General features: G+C 30.9%; 2 protein-coding genes across 3 annotated transcripts in view; both read left to right on the forward strand.

Moving 5' to 3' along the window:
• Positions 1 to 16,016, forward strand: part of LOC114325919 (synaptic vesicle glycoprotein 2B) — a 103,031-nt gene that overhangs the window by 16,185 nt on the left and 70,830 nt on the right. For both annotated transcript variants that reach the window (XM_028274070.2, XM_028274071.2), the window contains exons 3-4: positions 1,081 to 1,243; positions 9,359 to 9,540. In XM_028274070.2, coding sequence (XP_028129871.1) covers positions 1,081 to 1,243; positions 9,359 to 9,540 — 345 coding nt within the window. The remainder of the gene's footprint in view (positions 1 to 1,080; positions 1,244 to 9,358; positions 9,541 to 16,016) is intronic.
• On the forward strand, positions 5,509 to 8,291 carry LOC126883496 (tigger transposable element-derived protein 4-like). Its single transcript, XM_050649089.1, has 2 exons — positions 5,509 to 5,727; positions 6,315 to 8,291. Exon 2 carries the CDS (start codon positions 6,315 to 6,317, stop codon positions 7,776 to 7,778), a length of 1,464 nt encoding a protein of 487 aa, XP_050505046.1. The 5' UTR covers positions 5,509 to 5,727; the 3' UTR covers positions 7,779 to 8,291.

Consider the following 16,016-nt stretch of genomic DNA (forward strand, 5'->3'; position numbering starts at 1 on the left):
ATACAAAATAGGTTTTACTCCTTGTGAGTACGTTGGTAACAATTTTCCTCTTTCGTTAGTAATTACGAGACCATTAGATTCCTCTATTATGTAGCTATAGCTATGGTGTTGGTGTTCTGCTTTCCTAATTTAGCCTTAGGCTAGCACTAAATAGTACGGTATGCGGCAAATTAAACAGTACCGAAATGCGTATGACTCAAACTTGAATGTGTCATCTTGTGTATAATTACTTTTTATATAAATATACAAAACTAAAACCAAGAACTACAGTGCTAGTCAAAAGTCCGTACCCCCCCCTCGTATCTTTTGAACGGTAATACCTATAATAGTGAAATTTGGAGGAAGGAAATAAACTGACGCAAGCTTCTTAACTAGTCATGACAGGTGACGTAATTATGACAGATGACTTTACAGCGCCACTGTGGCCAATAATTTTAAATGGGACCTTATGGCAAGTGATACCTCGTTTGAAAGGTGTTGAAAATACCTATTCAGTCATACTAATTTTGTTTGAGCTTAAGCTAATTTTGATGAATAAATGAAATAAATATAAAATTGTAGTTTCGCATTTAATTAATAAAAATTCAAAATTCCGCATATGATTACTTGTCAAAAACGTTGACGTTGACGTAAAAGCTACTAGAGAATTGAAAAACGTCAACTTTCTTGACAAAAAAAACCATAGGCGGACATTTGAATTTTTATTAATTAAATGCGAAACTACAATATTATATTTATTTAATGTATCCACGAAAATCAAAATCAACTAAATCCCAAAAAAATTAGTATGACTGAATAGGTATTTTAAATACCTTTCAAACGAGGTATCACTTGCCATAAGGTCCCATTTAAAATAATTGGTCACAGTGGCTCTGTAACGTCATCTGTCACTATTACGTCACCTATCATGACTAGTTAAGAAGGTTACGTCCGTTTATTTCCTCCCTCCAAATTTCACTATTACAGGTATCACCGTTCAAAAGATACGAGGGGGGGTACGGACTTTTGACTAGCACTGTATAATTCTTTAATCAAGCCCAAATTTTTATATGAATTTAACTAATTTTCTCTTTTGATTAGGAATGATTTCAACATCATTTGTATGGGGTTTTCTTTTGGATACATTTGGTAGGAGAAAATTTATGATATATGGATATTTTTTGGATGCAATTGTTGTTTTTCTAAGTTCCTGTTCACAAAGTATTGAAATGTTGATGCTTAGCAAGTTTCTTGGGGGTGTTATGTAAGTTTTTAATTACAAATTCTATGTTGTACTAAAATAAACTGTGAAACGTTTGTCTATCTCTCAAAATTGAAAAAAAAAAATTGAATAATACGTTGTAAAATAAAAAAAAGATAAAACTAGTGGAACTATTCCGATACATCTAAAGGTGGGAAACTATCAATATGATGTAAATTTATAGGTTTTTATTGATTATTTCCCAACTCTACTAGTTTCATTCGTAACGCTTTCATCCGTTTCATCTGTAATGCCGTAATACAGCATGCATTCCAGATGTTAGAATGGAAAAACAGATTTGAATGTAGATGGTGAAAGGCTGAACCACCTACGATTTGCAGATGACATAGTTCGAATAACCGATGACTTAAAGGAAGCGCACGCAATGCTGCAAGAACTACAACGAGTTTTCCAAAATAGGGGAGTGCAATTAGAACGAAAATATGCATTGGTTCGGAATAATTCAAACAAGCTTATATTTTTCTAAAACTTTTTTTGTTAGGTTATATACATGTTAAAGTAAAAAGTTCTATTCACAGATTTGGCCGCTAATTGTTTATTAATTGTTTAAACAATAACAATTTTTTGTATAATTAATTTTAAAAATGTCGTTGAATTCATCATTTTACTTTGATCAAATATATTTGTATTTTGTTTTTGGTTATGCTGAATCCGAATATGGCATTATAATTTGAAAATTCTTATACAGAAGCTCTTATACAGTATGTTTGCGTAGATAGGAACCACATGGAAAACTTTTTTATTATCAATTATTGTAACTATTTTATCATCAATTTTACGAAAAAAGTTATTCTTCTAAAATGCTGTCTTCTTCTTAACGTGCCCTATCAAGTCCCCTTGACGTTGGCGATTAACATGGCGAAACTGTATCTGTCTCGAGCTATTCTAAATAGGTGTTCTGCTTTCTTTATTCCTGTCCACTCCCGGATATTCTTCAACCAAGAGGCCTGCTTTCTACCAATTCCTCTGCGTCCTTCGATTTTACCCATCATAATAAGTTGAAGAATATTATACCGGTCTCCCCTTACTACGTGTCCAAAATAGGCCATCTTTCTATATTTGATGTATCAAGCAGCTCGCGGGTAGCATTTGCTCTCTTAAGGACTGCCACATTTGTCAGCATAGCCGTCCATGGTATTTTTAGAATACGTCTGTGCAGCCACATTTCAAAAATGCTGTACTTGGACTAAAATCTAAGATATAACCATCAGATATCAAAATTTTTCAGTTTTATACGAGGTATGTAAAAAATATGAATTTTTCTTAAGAGTTAAGTGCCTTTATTATTTACAATATTTTAATTAAACGAATGTAATTGAACACTGAAACATATTTTTTTATTCCAAACAACTTTTCTTAATAACAATTTTCGATATTGTGAATTATAAAGGTACTTTACTCTTGAGTGAAATTCATATTTTTTGACATACCACTTATAAGATTAATAAAATTTTATATTTGATGGTTGAATCTTAGATCATATATGATGCAGAGTATTTTATAAAGAATAACTTTTTTTCGTAAGACAGATAATAAAAAAGCTATCAATAGGTTCCAAGTTACGCTGACATACTGTAAAAGAGCTAAAAAAGTTTTTTTGTTGAATATTTATTATTGTTGAAGCTTATTATTAAATGAATTTTAGGTAAGTTTTACAGAAAAAAGTTTTGATCACTTTGTATAAACATTTTTTTAGCTAGTAATTTTCGGCTTTTGTATTACATTATGGTTATCTTTCTTAATTTTCTGAAAAATAGATAGTGTATTTCATTTCTAAAGTAAAATAATTTAGTGAATTTTAAGGACTACATCCAAAGCTTTAAAAAACACCTATAAAATTGTGATAAACCTGTTCAAACTTGAGTAATACCGTCTTAAAGTGGTGTTAATTCTGTAAAACTATGAAATTTTCAAAAATTACATTTTTTGAGACGTCGTATAATTTGAATTAAATTTTTGAGATTTTTTTTAAATAAAACGTCGTTTAGTAAGTTGTTTGAAAGGTAAGTTGTGCAAAATTAAGAGTTACATAAGAACAATTGTATTAGTTACACATTTTTAAATAATTTTTAAACAAAATTCATGTAAGTCTCATTTTCAGCCCACACCGTACTTATGCCCATACATTTTATTTCTTTTTATTATAACCATAAGATAGCTTAGTTATTCTTCTTTTATGTCCAATTTCTAAAATTTCATTTAATCGATCACTTAAAGAATTACATTAAAATAACTCAACCGTGCACTTCGCCATATGCTAATTTACAGTGCGCCAGTGTTTCTGAGAAGGGTGACTTTAGCGTTATAAATAAAAAATGATGGAAGCTACAGATTTAATTTTAGAAAAATCTGTATATAAGGCTGTTTTTTGTAAAATTTTCTGAAGTTTTCAATAGTCAAGTCAGTTTTTTTCTTAAATTTATATTTTCGGAGTTATTTAAAAAAACATCTAATTTCGCAGTTCATTTGTTTATTAAAAAAGGAAGCACCCACTTCTCGAGTAGAACTTTTTGCTATATTGTTTATTAAACATTTTTTAATGAAATTACAAAAAGTTCTATCTTTTTTGATTTTTTCCGAAATGAAAATCTATATGCACTCCCCTAAAAAGTAGGGTTGGAAATAAACTTTGGGAAACTAAAATGATGACCAATTTAGTACTTAGCGGACCATTGAAACTAGAAAACTGGCATATTGAAAGAGTTGACAAATACATATATCTGGGCCACAAAATACAAATAGGTAGAGAAAACCAAACATGCGAATGTTGTAGAAGAATAGCTTAGGATGGGCAGCGTATGGCAAACTGCTCAGAACACGTGTTCAAGGAAAATATCCCAATAAAGCTAATAGAGGAGTGCAATTAGAACGAAAACATGCATTGTTTCGGAAAAATTCAAACAAGCTTATATTTTTCTAAAACTTTTTTTGTTAGTTTATATACTTGTTAAAATAAAAAGTTCTACTCGCGGATTTGGCCGCTAATTGTTTATTAATTGTTTAAACAATAACAATTGTTTTGTATAAATAATTTTAAAAATATCGTTAAATTTATCATTTTACATTGATCAAATATGTTTCTATTTTGTTTTTGATTATGCTGAATCCGAATATGGTATTGCAATTTGAAAATTCTTATACATAAGCTCTTATGTATGTCTGCGTAGCTAGGAACCACATGGAAAACTTTTTTATTTTCAGTTTTAGAAAAAAAAAGTTATTCTTTATAAAATGCTCTGGATAGTCAAAAATCTAAAACTCAACCATCAGATATCAAATTTTATCAACTGTATACGAGTTATGTCAAAAATATGAATTTCGTTTAAAGTAGCTTTACATTCCAGAATATCAAAAAATGATATTATGAAAAGTTGTTTGAAATTAAAAACTATGTCTAATATACAATTACATCATACTAATCAAAAAAATAATTTTCAATTTTTTCTCAAATTACGGATACTCATCATCATTTTATTACAATTATGATAACTATTTTATTATCACGTTTACGAAAAAAAGTTATTCTTCATAAAATGCTCTCCGTGGTCTAAAATCTAAGATACAATCATCAGATATCAAACTTTTTTAAATTTATACGAGCTATGTAAAAAATATTAATTTTTCTTAAGAGTTAAGTGCCTTTATTATTCACAATATTTTAATTAGAAGAATGTAATTGAACACTAAAACAAATTTTTTAATTCCGAACAACTTTTCTTAATAACAATTTTCGATATTGTGAAATATAAAGGTACTTTGCTCTTGAGTGAAATTCATATTTTTTGACATACCTCGTATAAAATTAATTAAATTTTATATTTGATGATTGCATCATAGATTATATACGATGCAGAGTATTTTATAAAGAATAACTTTTTTTCGTAAAACTGATAATAAAAAAGTTATCAATAGGTTCCAAGTTAGGCAGACATATTGTATGAGCTAAAAAAAAATGTTTTTGCTGAACATTTATTATTGTTGAAGCTTATTATTAAATGTATTTTAGGTAAGTTTTACAGAAAAATGTTTTGATCACTTTGTATAAACATTTTTTTAGTTGGTAATTTTCGGTTTTTGTATTACATATTTGTTATCTTTCTTAATTTTCTCAAAAAGAAATAGTTTGTTTCAATTCTAAAGCAAAATAATTCAGTGTATTTTAAAGATTGCATCCCAATCCTTAAAAAAGCACTTATAAAACTGTAATAGATCTGTTAAAATTTTAGTAATACCGTCTTAAAATGGTGGTAGGGTAAGGTGGGGTAATACCGGACAGCGGGGTAATACCGGACTGCGTTGTTTGTGCACGTATCGGCATATTATTGAATTTCGCGCTCATCACAGGCTGACCGTTAGACATCTGAATCTCAGTTCTCAGTTTAGTCGCTGCCACGTGCTTGCAAAGAGAGTTATCACAAAAATTACAAAATTTAGTGTGTGATTATATGAATTAACTGATTTTAAAGGTGAGTATTGACCATTTCTATTATAAGAAATTGATGAGATTACGTGCAAAGTCATAGCTTACGCAGTGTATTTTACGTATCTTTAAGTAGTTTTATTCATTACTTCCTCTAATAATTACTACCGAACATATGCATAAATATGTCATTTAGGGGTAATGCCGGACACTGTGTCCGGCATTACCCCAGCTCCGGTTTGAACTATTTATTGTATTGGGAGATAGGTACATGCAAATACCTGCTGTTGTTTTATTATGATGGAATATTGGAAAGTGGATATAAATATAGTTAATAGGTAATAATTCATAATTACCTACATTTATAATTATTTGTCAACATTTTTTATAAATTTTTGTAGTTTTTGTTTCCCATTACAATTAAAACAAAATCTAATATAGTTTATGACATGTATGTGACATTTACATATTAATTCTTTGTAGACCTGAAGAAGATCCCATTCGTGATCAAAACATTGGCAATAAAAATAACTCAACAAACATACCTACAGTATTTATATCCAGTTTCTGCGATTCCATCATAATATTTATTATTGGATACAAAACAGTAAACACTGTTATTTTAATTTACAGATGCCGCGGAATTATAAAAGAGTCACCGAAAAAGCTTCGTGGAGAGAGGAGGAGTTGCAAGGAGCACTCCGTGCTATACAGAATGGTATGTCGTTAAGAAAAGCTGCAATAAAATTTTCAATTCCAAAATCTACGTTACACGAACGACTTAAAAATGGCACTGCCCCTTCTGGACCTTCCTTGGGCCGAAAGCCAGTTTTTTCAGTTGAAGCCAAAAATGCACTTGCTGTTCAAATTAAGAAGCTGGCAAAAGTTTTTTATGGAATAACTCCCCAGGAAGTACGAAGATGTGCTTTTGGATTTGCACAATCAAACAACATCCGAGTCCCCTTTAATCAAGAAAGAAAAATGGCTGGTAAAGACTGGGAAAGGGGCTTCATATCTCGTCACAATATTACGTTAAGGAAACCAGAAGCAACCAGCATTAACAGAATTACAGCTTTTAGTCGCAATGAAGTTACCATTTTTTTTAACAATTTATCCAGACTTATGGAAAAATATGCATTTTCACCCAATAAAATTTATAATTGCGATGAAACTGGGGTCACTACTGTACAACGCCCACCAAAAATATATGCAGAAAAAGGTCAGAAGCGTGTTGGATTTGTTACAAGCTGGGAAAGGGGGAAAACAACCACAGCGATGTGTGCCGTCAACGCTACAGGAACCTATATACCTCCCATGTTTATATTTGCACGCCAAAGAATGGCGTCCCATCTTCAACGAAACGGTCCCCCAGGTGCCCTTTACACATGCACAAAAAATGGGTGGATTACAGAGGACATATTTCTTACTTGGTTACAACATTTTCAAGCATTTGTAAAAGCATCCAAAGAAGATCCAGTTCTTTTAATCATGGACAATCATAGCACTCACTGCACGTTACAAGCATATAATTTTTGTAGAGATAACGGTATTGCTGTTCTGACAATCCCTCCACATTCATCACATCGCCTTCAGCCACTCGATGTGAGCTTTTACTTTCCTCTAAAGACCGCATTCAACTCTGAATGTTCCAAATATTTGATCAGCCATCCAGGGGAGAAAATCACGCCTAGTGAGATTGCTGAATTATTTAATTTAGCATTTAGTAGAGTGGCAACCCCGGAAAAGGCTATCAAGGGATTTAAAGAGACAGGTATTTTCCCCTACAACCCTGACGTATTCACAGATGAAGATTTTGCTCCTGCAGAAACCCTTCAATCCACTGTTTCTGATGCACTTCAAGAACCTACCCAAGCAGAAAAACTACTCAAAACAAATGAGACTACCCCTGAAAAAAATAGTAGTGTGAATGAGACAGAATTAAAAAATGTTTCCTTTGCCGAGATAATTCCTCTACCATCTTGTTCTCACGAAAATGTTGTAAAGAGACAAAATAAGGCAAACAAGCAACACTCTATTGTATTTACGTCAACACCGCTAAAAGAAGAGCTAGAAAAAAAAGAAGAGAAAAAAAAATAAAAAGACAACAATCAAATCAGATAAGGCTAAAAGAAATGTATTTGTGACACAGGAGGGGTCTACATTAAGACAAAAATCAAAGCGAACAAAAATGGCCTTAAACTATAAAATATGTGAAGAAGGAGAAAGTGAGATAGATGATGATGACGATGTTAGGGACAAGAACATTACCGAAGACATTTGCATTTTGTGTGGAGAATTTGGCAAGAACAGTGAACTTTGGCTAAGATGTGTGTATTGTGGTCATTGGGCACACAAGGCATGTTCTAACTCTCCCAAAGACAAAAAATTTATTTGCGACTTTTGTTTGTAAAAGGTGTCCGTCATTACCCCAACATAGAGGGTAATACCGGACAGTGACAACTTTTTTTATATGTATATTTTTAATTTTGTATTGTAATTTTAAAAAGTTTTTTTAATCAAAATTTGTAGACTAACATGTGTTCTTCATTTTTGCTTAGGTTTAAAATTTTAATGTCGTCTAATAATAAAATAAATTCTAATTATCTTTAAGTGTACGCCATTACCCCACCTTACCCTAATTCTGTAACACTACGAAGATTTCAAAAATTACATTTTTTGAAACGTCATATCGATTGAATTAAATTTTTAGATTTTTTTGAATGAAACTTCATTTAGTAAGATACTTGAAAGGTAAGTTGTGCAAAATTGAGAGTTTTGTAGGAAGAATTGTATTAGTTACACATTTTTAAATCATTTTTAATCAAAATTCATGTAGGGCTCATTTTCCGCCCACATCGTACTTATGCCCATACATTTGATTTCTTTTTATAATAACCATAAGATAACTTAATTATTCTTCTTTCATGTTCAATTTGTAAAATTTTATTTGATTCATTAGTTAAAGAATTACATTAAAATAACTCAACCGTGCACTTCGTCGTACGCTAGTTTACAGTGCGCCAATGTTTGTGAGAAGGGTGACTTTAGCGTTATAAATAAAAAATTATAGAAGATACAGATTTCATTTTAAAAAATTATTTATATAAGGTTTTTGTTGTAAATTTTCTGAATTTTTCAATGATCAAGTCAGTTTTTTTTCTAAAATTTATATTTTCTGAGTTATTTAAAAAACATCTAATTTCGTAGTTCAATTGTTTAATAAAAAATGAAGCACCCACTTCTCGAGTAAAACTTTTTGATATGTTTATTAAACATTTCTTTTTCAAAGGATTTCAAAAACGAGGTGCTGAGAAGAATGGGAACCGAAAGAGAACTCCTAAATATTGTAAAAACAGAAAAACTAGTTATCTAGAATATATTTACAGAGAAGAAAGACACTTTTTACGCCTCATAATGGAAGGGAAAGTGAAAGGAAGAAGAGGTCAAGGAAGAAGAAAATGCTCCTAGCTGAAGAACGTAAGAGACTGGACAGGCATGGATACACATTTGATACTAAAAACTGCTCAAGATAGAGAGAAATTTGCTGTAGTTATAGTCAACTTTCAGTAATAAAGAAGACAGCTTTTTAAGAAGATTATGTTTTCCGTCTTTTGCGATATTTTGCCGGTTTTTAGTGCACTTATCACTGTACATGTTGTTCATTAATTTTGTTTTAGTATTAACGGGCCTTTTGCTGCGATGACTACTTATTTGGGTGAATTCCACTCAGCTCAATACAGGTCTAAAATACAATTGGTCAAAGGAGCACTAGTGTCCGTGGGCCAACTAGTATTACCATTATTAGCATGGGGAATTGTGCCGTTACCGGTTGACTGGTCACTTTTTAATGGACTAATTCGTAAGTTACTAAATTTGAATTTATTTATTATTATCCTTTCGACACTTCAGCCAACGTATTGGCCGACCGAGCAAAAATTCCTTACCTGCTAGACTTTGCCGTTACACATTACAATACATTACAAAATAGAGCCCAGTCTTGATTTTAGTCCAGAGAAATAAGGATTTTCTCAGGGCACTCAAAGATCCAGCTAGCTGACTACTTTTTAGTTATTGTAGACCTATTGGAAGAAAACCTACCTGTTTCCTGCCTAGAGTTCGCGCCCGTTTTTAATTCTTAACAATTTTGTGCAAAAATCGCGATTTTTCGGTTTTTTGCACCCCAATCAAAAGCTAAAGAGTTGACATAAAACTACAAAGTTTAATTTTTTAACGTTGAAAAATCATCAAAATGCCGATTTTTTAAAGTTAAAAAGCTAATTTGTGTCTTCGCAAATTGCAAAATAAATGAAAATCGATATTTGTTAATAACTTTTACTAAATTTAACTTAGAATTTTAGGAACAATATTTTTGTATATTCTAAAAGCTGGTATTTTAAGACGAATTCTCAAATAAACTAATTTAGCCTGCTTTCATTTGGGACAAAGTTAGCCATGTGTATTTTAATTCACAGCTAATTTGTTTATAATAATTAAGGAATTTCATTGATGCCATTTTAAAGAATGGGATTTCTATTTTTTGATAAAAAATATGCACAAACATTGTATCTACACAGCAACCTCTAGGATTTTTCAAAAATGTAGTTCAAACGCTTACTAGGGGGAACCTACGAATCCACCGAGTTAAAACACCGAAAAAGCAATTTCAAACTAATACAATCGTCTGTATCTCCGGATCAACTCAATGGATTTTGATCTTTCTTTTTTTAATTTGTATGTAATTTCTACGTAGATTACAAAATATGCAATTTGTTTATAAATTTACTAACTAATAATCAGTCTAATTTGTTTAAACAATCCTTGAAAAAATATTTTTTACAAAAACTACTTTTTTAATCATAGTATCATTATGATCACAGAAAAAGTTAAAGTACACTTTAATAAATAAATTATTTTTATTAGATAATTATTTATTGAAAATAATTTATTTATTAAAGTATACCTTAACTGTTTCTATGATTAATAATGATAGTATGATTAAAAACACAGATTTTTGGGAAAATATTTTTTTTTTAAAAATTGTTTAAACCAATTAGACTGTTTATTAATTAATAAATGTCAAATTGCAAATAGACAAATTGCATATTTGTAATGTACAGAAAAATTATATACAATTTAAAAAAAAAAAGATCAAAATGTATTCAGTAGATCCCGAGATATAGAAAATGATATTAGTTTTAAGTTGCCTCTTTTAGTTTTTGAACTCATGCATTTGTCGGCTCCCAGCTCCCCCTTCACTTACTACGACTAGTGACCAATCGAACTACATTTTTAAAAATTCGTGTAGAATACCAACTTTTTGAATATGTAAAATTATTTTTTCTACGGACAATATTTTTAAAGTTATTCTAAATGTTTATAAACTACAAAATTTTAAAAATTTGGCATTAGGATTTTTGACTATATTAGATATTTTTTTTATCTTTTTTTAGTACATTTTGATAGAATCACTTTTCTACTTTCATTTGGCATACGAATAATTTCCTATCTTCATTATTTTTTGTCTTATGTTATTGCAAAATAAAGGTCTCTGGGATAAACAAATAGAATAACGTTTAAACTAATTACTGGATCGGCTTAAAATTTTTAGAGTTTATCTAGTACCCCAATATCCATCTTTGGGTGAAACACTAAAGTTCTAAAGTAGTTTTATTAAGATTTATTAACAATCAACGATTTTCACTTATTTTGCAGTTTGCGTAGCAACAAATTAACTTTTTAACTTTCAAAATTCGGCATTTTAAAGATTTTTCAATGTTCTAAAAAATTAAATTTTGTAGTTTTATATCAACTGTTTAGCTTTTGAATAGGGTGCAATAAAACGAAGAAATCGCGATTTTTGCACTAAATTGTTAAACATTGAAAAACGGACGCGAACTCTAGGCAGGAAACAGGTAGGTTTTCTTCCTATAGGTTTACAATAACTAAAAAAGTAGTCAGCTACCTGGATCTTTGAGTGTCCCGAACATGGTCTATTTCTTGCTTATTTCCCTGGAGTATTTAAGTTCAGATCAGATTGCAATAATCATAACACTAAGTACAACTATAATATGGAAGGAACCTGTGGTAAAACTCTGCAGTAAAAGAACTGACTGGGAAAAATTTCAAGCTATTATTAACACTAATATAAACTTAAAACATCGAATTAAAGAACCCCATGAAATAGAAAAAGCAGTGCAACATTTAACAGAAGTAATACAAGTTGCCGCATTGAAATCATCTCCAGATGATAAAAAACTTACCACCCATGAACATAACATTCCTTTACACATTAAAGAAATTTTAAATGAAAAAAGAAGAGCTAGAGCCAAATGGCAGCAGTCAAGGAATCCCCTGGATAAAACACAATTAAATCGGTTGACACATCAACTACGTGCAGCTTTAATCCAGGCCCGTAATGAGACTTTTAAATGTTACATCTCCAACCTATCACCTAATGACCATTCATTATGGCAAGAGACCAAAAAATTCAAGAGCCCAATAGTATCTATTCCACCAATTAGCAAAATCAAACATAGCACAACACCTCGCCCAGGTATTTAGTCTATATACAGAAGTCAGTGCTGAAGACGAAGAAGTATACAAATTTCTCGACGCTCCTTGTCAATCATCGTTACCACTGAAAGCATGTACATCAACAGATATCTGGAAGGCAATAAGTAAAATAAACCCTCATAAGGCTCCAGATTATGACTTATCGGATGTAGTAGGATGGAATTCGGAGCCATATAACCTCATTGACTGCCCTATAATTGCTATGGTAGGGGAGCCCAAGCGGGGATTTTTGCAGTTACTCGAGCGCGTCAGATTATCATATGGGGAGAAACCTGGTATCCTGCAGATGTACCTCTACCATATATTGGCTCTTAACACAGGGGAGTTCGTTAAGGGGGGCCCGAAAAAAAAATCTATTTTTAGAAAAACTCGAAATTGTCAGATTAAGATAAGGTAAGTGAAGTACATGCAAAAAAGTGTATATTTCAAAAATCTGACGATTTGAGCCGGTATGGTGGTACTCCACCCTCAGGAACGTCCTAGGTTAGTGAGGGTGGTTACCTCCTATGATAGGGGTTGATGAAGTAGACAGGATTTGCTCAATACTTATTTATTCACCAACTCTAAATACCACAGTAACTAGTTGGTGTGCTCGAGGTCTAACTATCTAATCAGGTATCTGAATCACGAATGATAATTGATAAAAGAATTATAAAAGAATGATCCGCGATGTTATTTTGTATCTATAAATAAACTAGAAAAGTGTTGATGTTTTTAATGCTGACTCGGCTTGACCGTGAATTAAGAATAATATTGAATAGCCGACAAAGCGTTATTGAAACTAATGCACTTGTTACTTGAGTAATCGGTGTCATCTTATTTATTTAACAAACGTGATGTTTGTTTTGTAAGACATTTAAAAATTAAACGATGAATTAAATTTAAATTAAACGATGAACGGTTCTAAATCTCCGCGAGGATGAATCGGATTTAGTTCTTACCGTAGTGAAAAAAAAAACAAAAAAGGCAATAAAAAACAAAAAAAAACAAAAAAAAACAAAAAAAAACGAAAATTAATATAGTTGTATTTATTAACATAGTAAGTAGGCATAGTAAGTAGGCATTGTCATTTGTAAGCTGTATTTTTTTTATTCTTTATTTTTAAGTGTATACTGGGCAATTTTATACTTATGAACGAATAATAATTTTATATGTAGTTACGTGGCTAAAGGTTCTGAACCAAGGCCAGAATCAAAACAAAAAAACAAAAAAAAAAAATTAAACGAATATGTCTTGCTCTTATTTTGGATGCTGATAATCCTGTACACCGGGCGTAAGAAAATGGATGAGCCCCAAGGTTTCACAAGAAAAAAGCGAATATTTCGCGAAATGAATGACAGATCGAAAAACTAAAAAATATGTGCTCAATATTTTTTAAAAATCTATCGAATGATACCAAACACGACTTCCCACGGAGAGGGGTGGTAGGTAAATTTAATATTTTAAATACGAATCCCGCGTTATTTCGCGAAATGAACATCAGATCGAAAAACTGTAAAATACACTTATTCAATATTTTTGAAAAATCTGTAATCGAATGTCACTAAACACGACCCCCCAGGAGGTGGAGTGGGGGGGGGGGTTACTTTAAAATCTTAAATAGGAGCCACATTTTTTATTGCAGATTTGGATTCCTTACGTAAAAAAAAGTAACTTTTATTCGAAACATTTTTTCGGATTATGGATAAATGGCGTTAAAATCGGAAAAAACGATTGTTGGAAATGGAAAATTAAATTAAAAATGGAAAGTCCCCACTAAAATGGAAAACTTTACTTAACTTTTTTTTGGTTTCAGGACCTACTCTTCACAACCCAGCAGGTCCCCAAAGCGCTCGAGTGACTGCACATTTAGCATACTTTGCTCCCGTACTACTATGCTTATGGGCTAATCCGGCCTGTTATCAGATGTGACTTTTTCATGCATGTCATGTCATGTCATATGATATATTTAACACAATGACAACTAGTAAACTTCAAATACAACTGTGCTATAACCTGTCAACTCTCTTGCTTATTCACGACCCGAAGGGGAGTAATTATGAAAATATTTTTCAAATTTAGAATATTACGTGCAACATTTGTTGTTTGACTTTTCCTATCAGACCAGTAAGGATTTGTGAAAAAACGTCTATTTTTGGATGTGAAAGGTGGCATTCGGATTTTTGCAGATAAAGTTAGGTGACACCTTCAGTAATAATAATTGACTTATGCTCCTTCTCAAATATGCCCGGAACATTAATAAAAAATTAAAATATTTAAAAATTTCGAAAAACGTCGGTTTTTTTCTGCTTTCTTTGCTTATAACTTTAAAACGATTCGTTTTGGAACAAAGTCGTAGAGAAATAAAATAAAGATAATTAAATTTTGTATGATATACGACTAGTCAAAAATGTGTTAACGTATTACCATTTCTGCAATATAGCAATAAATACAAAATAAGTGGGCAAATTACGCCTGTGGTTACCTATTCAATGTTTTTAACCACTTTGGTGGCACTTAGAACCTTAGTAATTCGCTTAGGAAATTCTTTGTAACATACTTAAACCGTGTACTAAATTTCATTAAAATCTACCTAATAGATTTTGCATAATAAATTTGCAATCTAAATGTTTTTAAAAAAGTTCAAAATTTTTTAAAATTTTTCTGAACAAAGAGTAGACCATTACAGAATTAAAATCGGATTATTTAAGGGGCCTCAGCAATGTTTTATTTTGGCTTATAAACAAATAGCTTTGTTTAATAATAAAAAAATTAATTTTTAGCAATGCAAATAATTAAAACCGGTATAATTTGACTTAAACTTTCAAATGCTGTCAGCAGAATTGCTATTTTGTTTTTTAATCAAAATTATTCGCTTTCAAAAATTGCAATTTTTCGAATTTTTGAAAATTCCACTGCGTTTATCTCGAAAACTATGCATCCTACGAAAAAACTTGTAAGAACATTTTTTGCTTAGAATTATCCAGGAAATACAAAAAAATGTTTTATTTTGTGAAAAATCGATGTTATGTAATTCCTCAAGTTCTTTGTTTATAACAATCTTATCGACACCCGGATCAACTGTTACCTAAAAAAATCGTGTTCTACGGGTCAAAAAATACATAAAAATCTTGGGTAAGTCCATCTAAATAAAGGAGCCCATAGCACCCCCTCCTGGCCACAGGACTAATTTGTTTATAAGCCAAAAAATTGTTTATAACTTTAAAACATTGCTGACGCTGCTTAAACAATCCGATTTTAATTCTGTGAAATGCATTATTTAGGTGGAGTGCTTCTTTATATGTAAAAAATTGACACATCTTTGTATGTTTTAGTTTTTTTGTGCAAGATTTTAAAAAATTTTAATTTTTTATAAAAAGTTTAGATTGCAAAATTATTATTCAAAATCTAGTAAGTCAATTTTAATGAAATTTGGTGTACGGTTTTAGCATATTACAAAAATTTTCTAAGCGACTTAGGAAGGTTCCAAGTGTAACCTAAGTGATGGAAAATCATTGAATAAGGACAGGCTTGTTTTGCCCCCTTATTTTATATTTATTGCTATTTTGCAGCAAGGGTGATAAATTAAGACATTTTTAATCAATCGCATCCGATAGAAAATTTAATTATCTTTGTTTTATTTCTATACGACTTTGTTCCAAAATGAATCGTTTTAAAGTTATAAGCAAAGAAAGTAGATAAAAGACGAAATTTTTTGAAATTTTTAAATATTTTATTTTTTTTATTAATGTTCCGGGCATATTTGAGAAGGAGCATATATCA

Source organism: Diabrotica virgifera, chromosome 4 (genome assembly GCF_917563875.1).
Source record: "Diabrotica virgifera virgifera chromosome 4, PGI_DIABVI_V3a".
Classification (NCBI taxonomy): Eukaryota; Metazoa; Arthropoda; class Insecta; order Coleoptera; family Chrysomelidae; genus Diabrotica; species Diabrotica virgifera.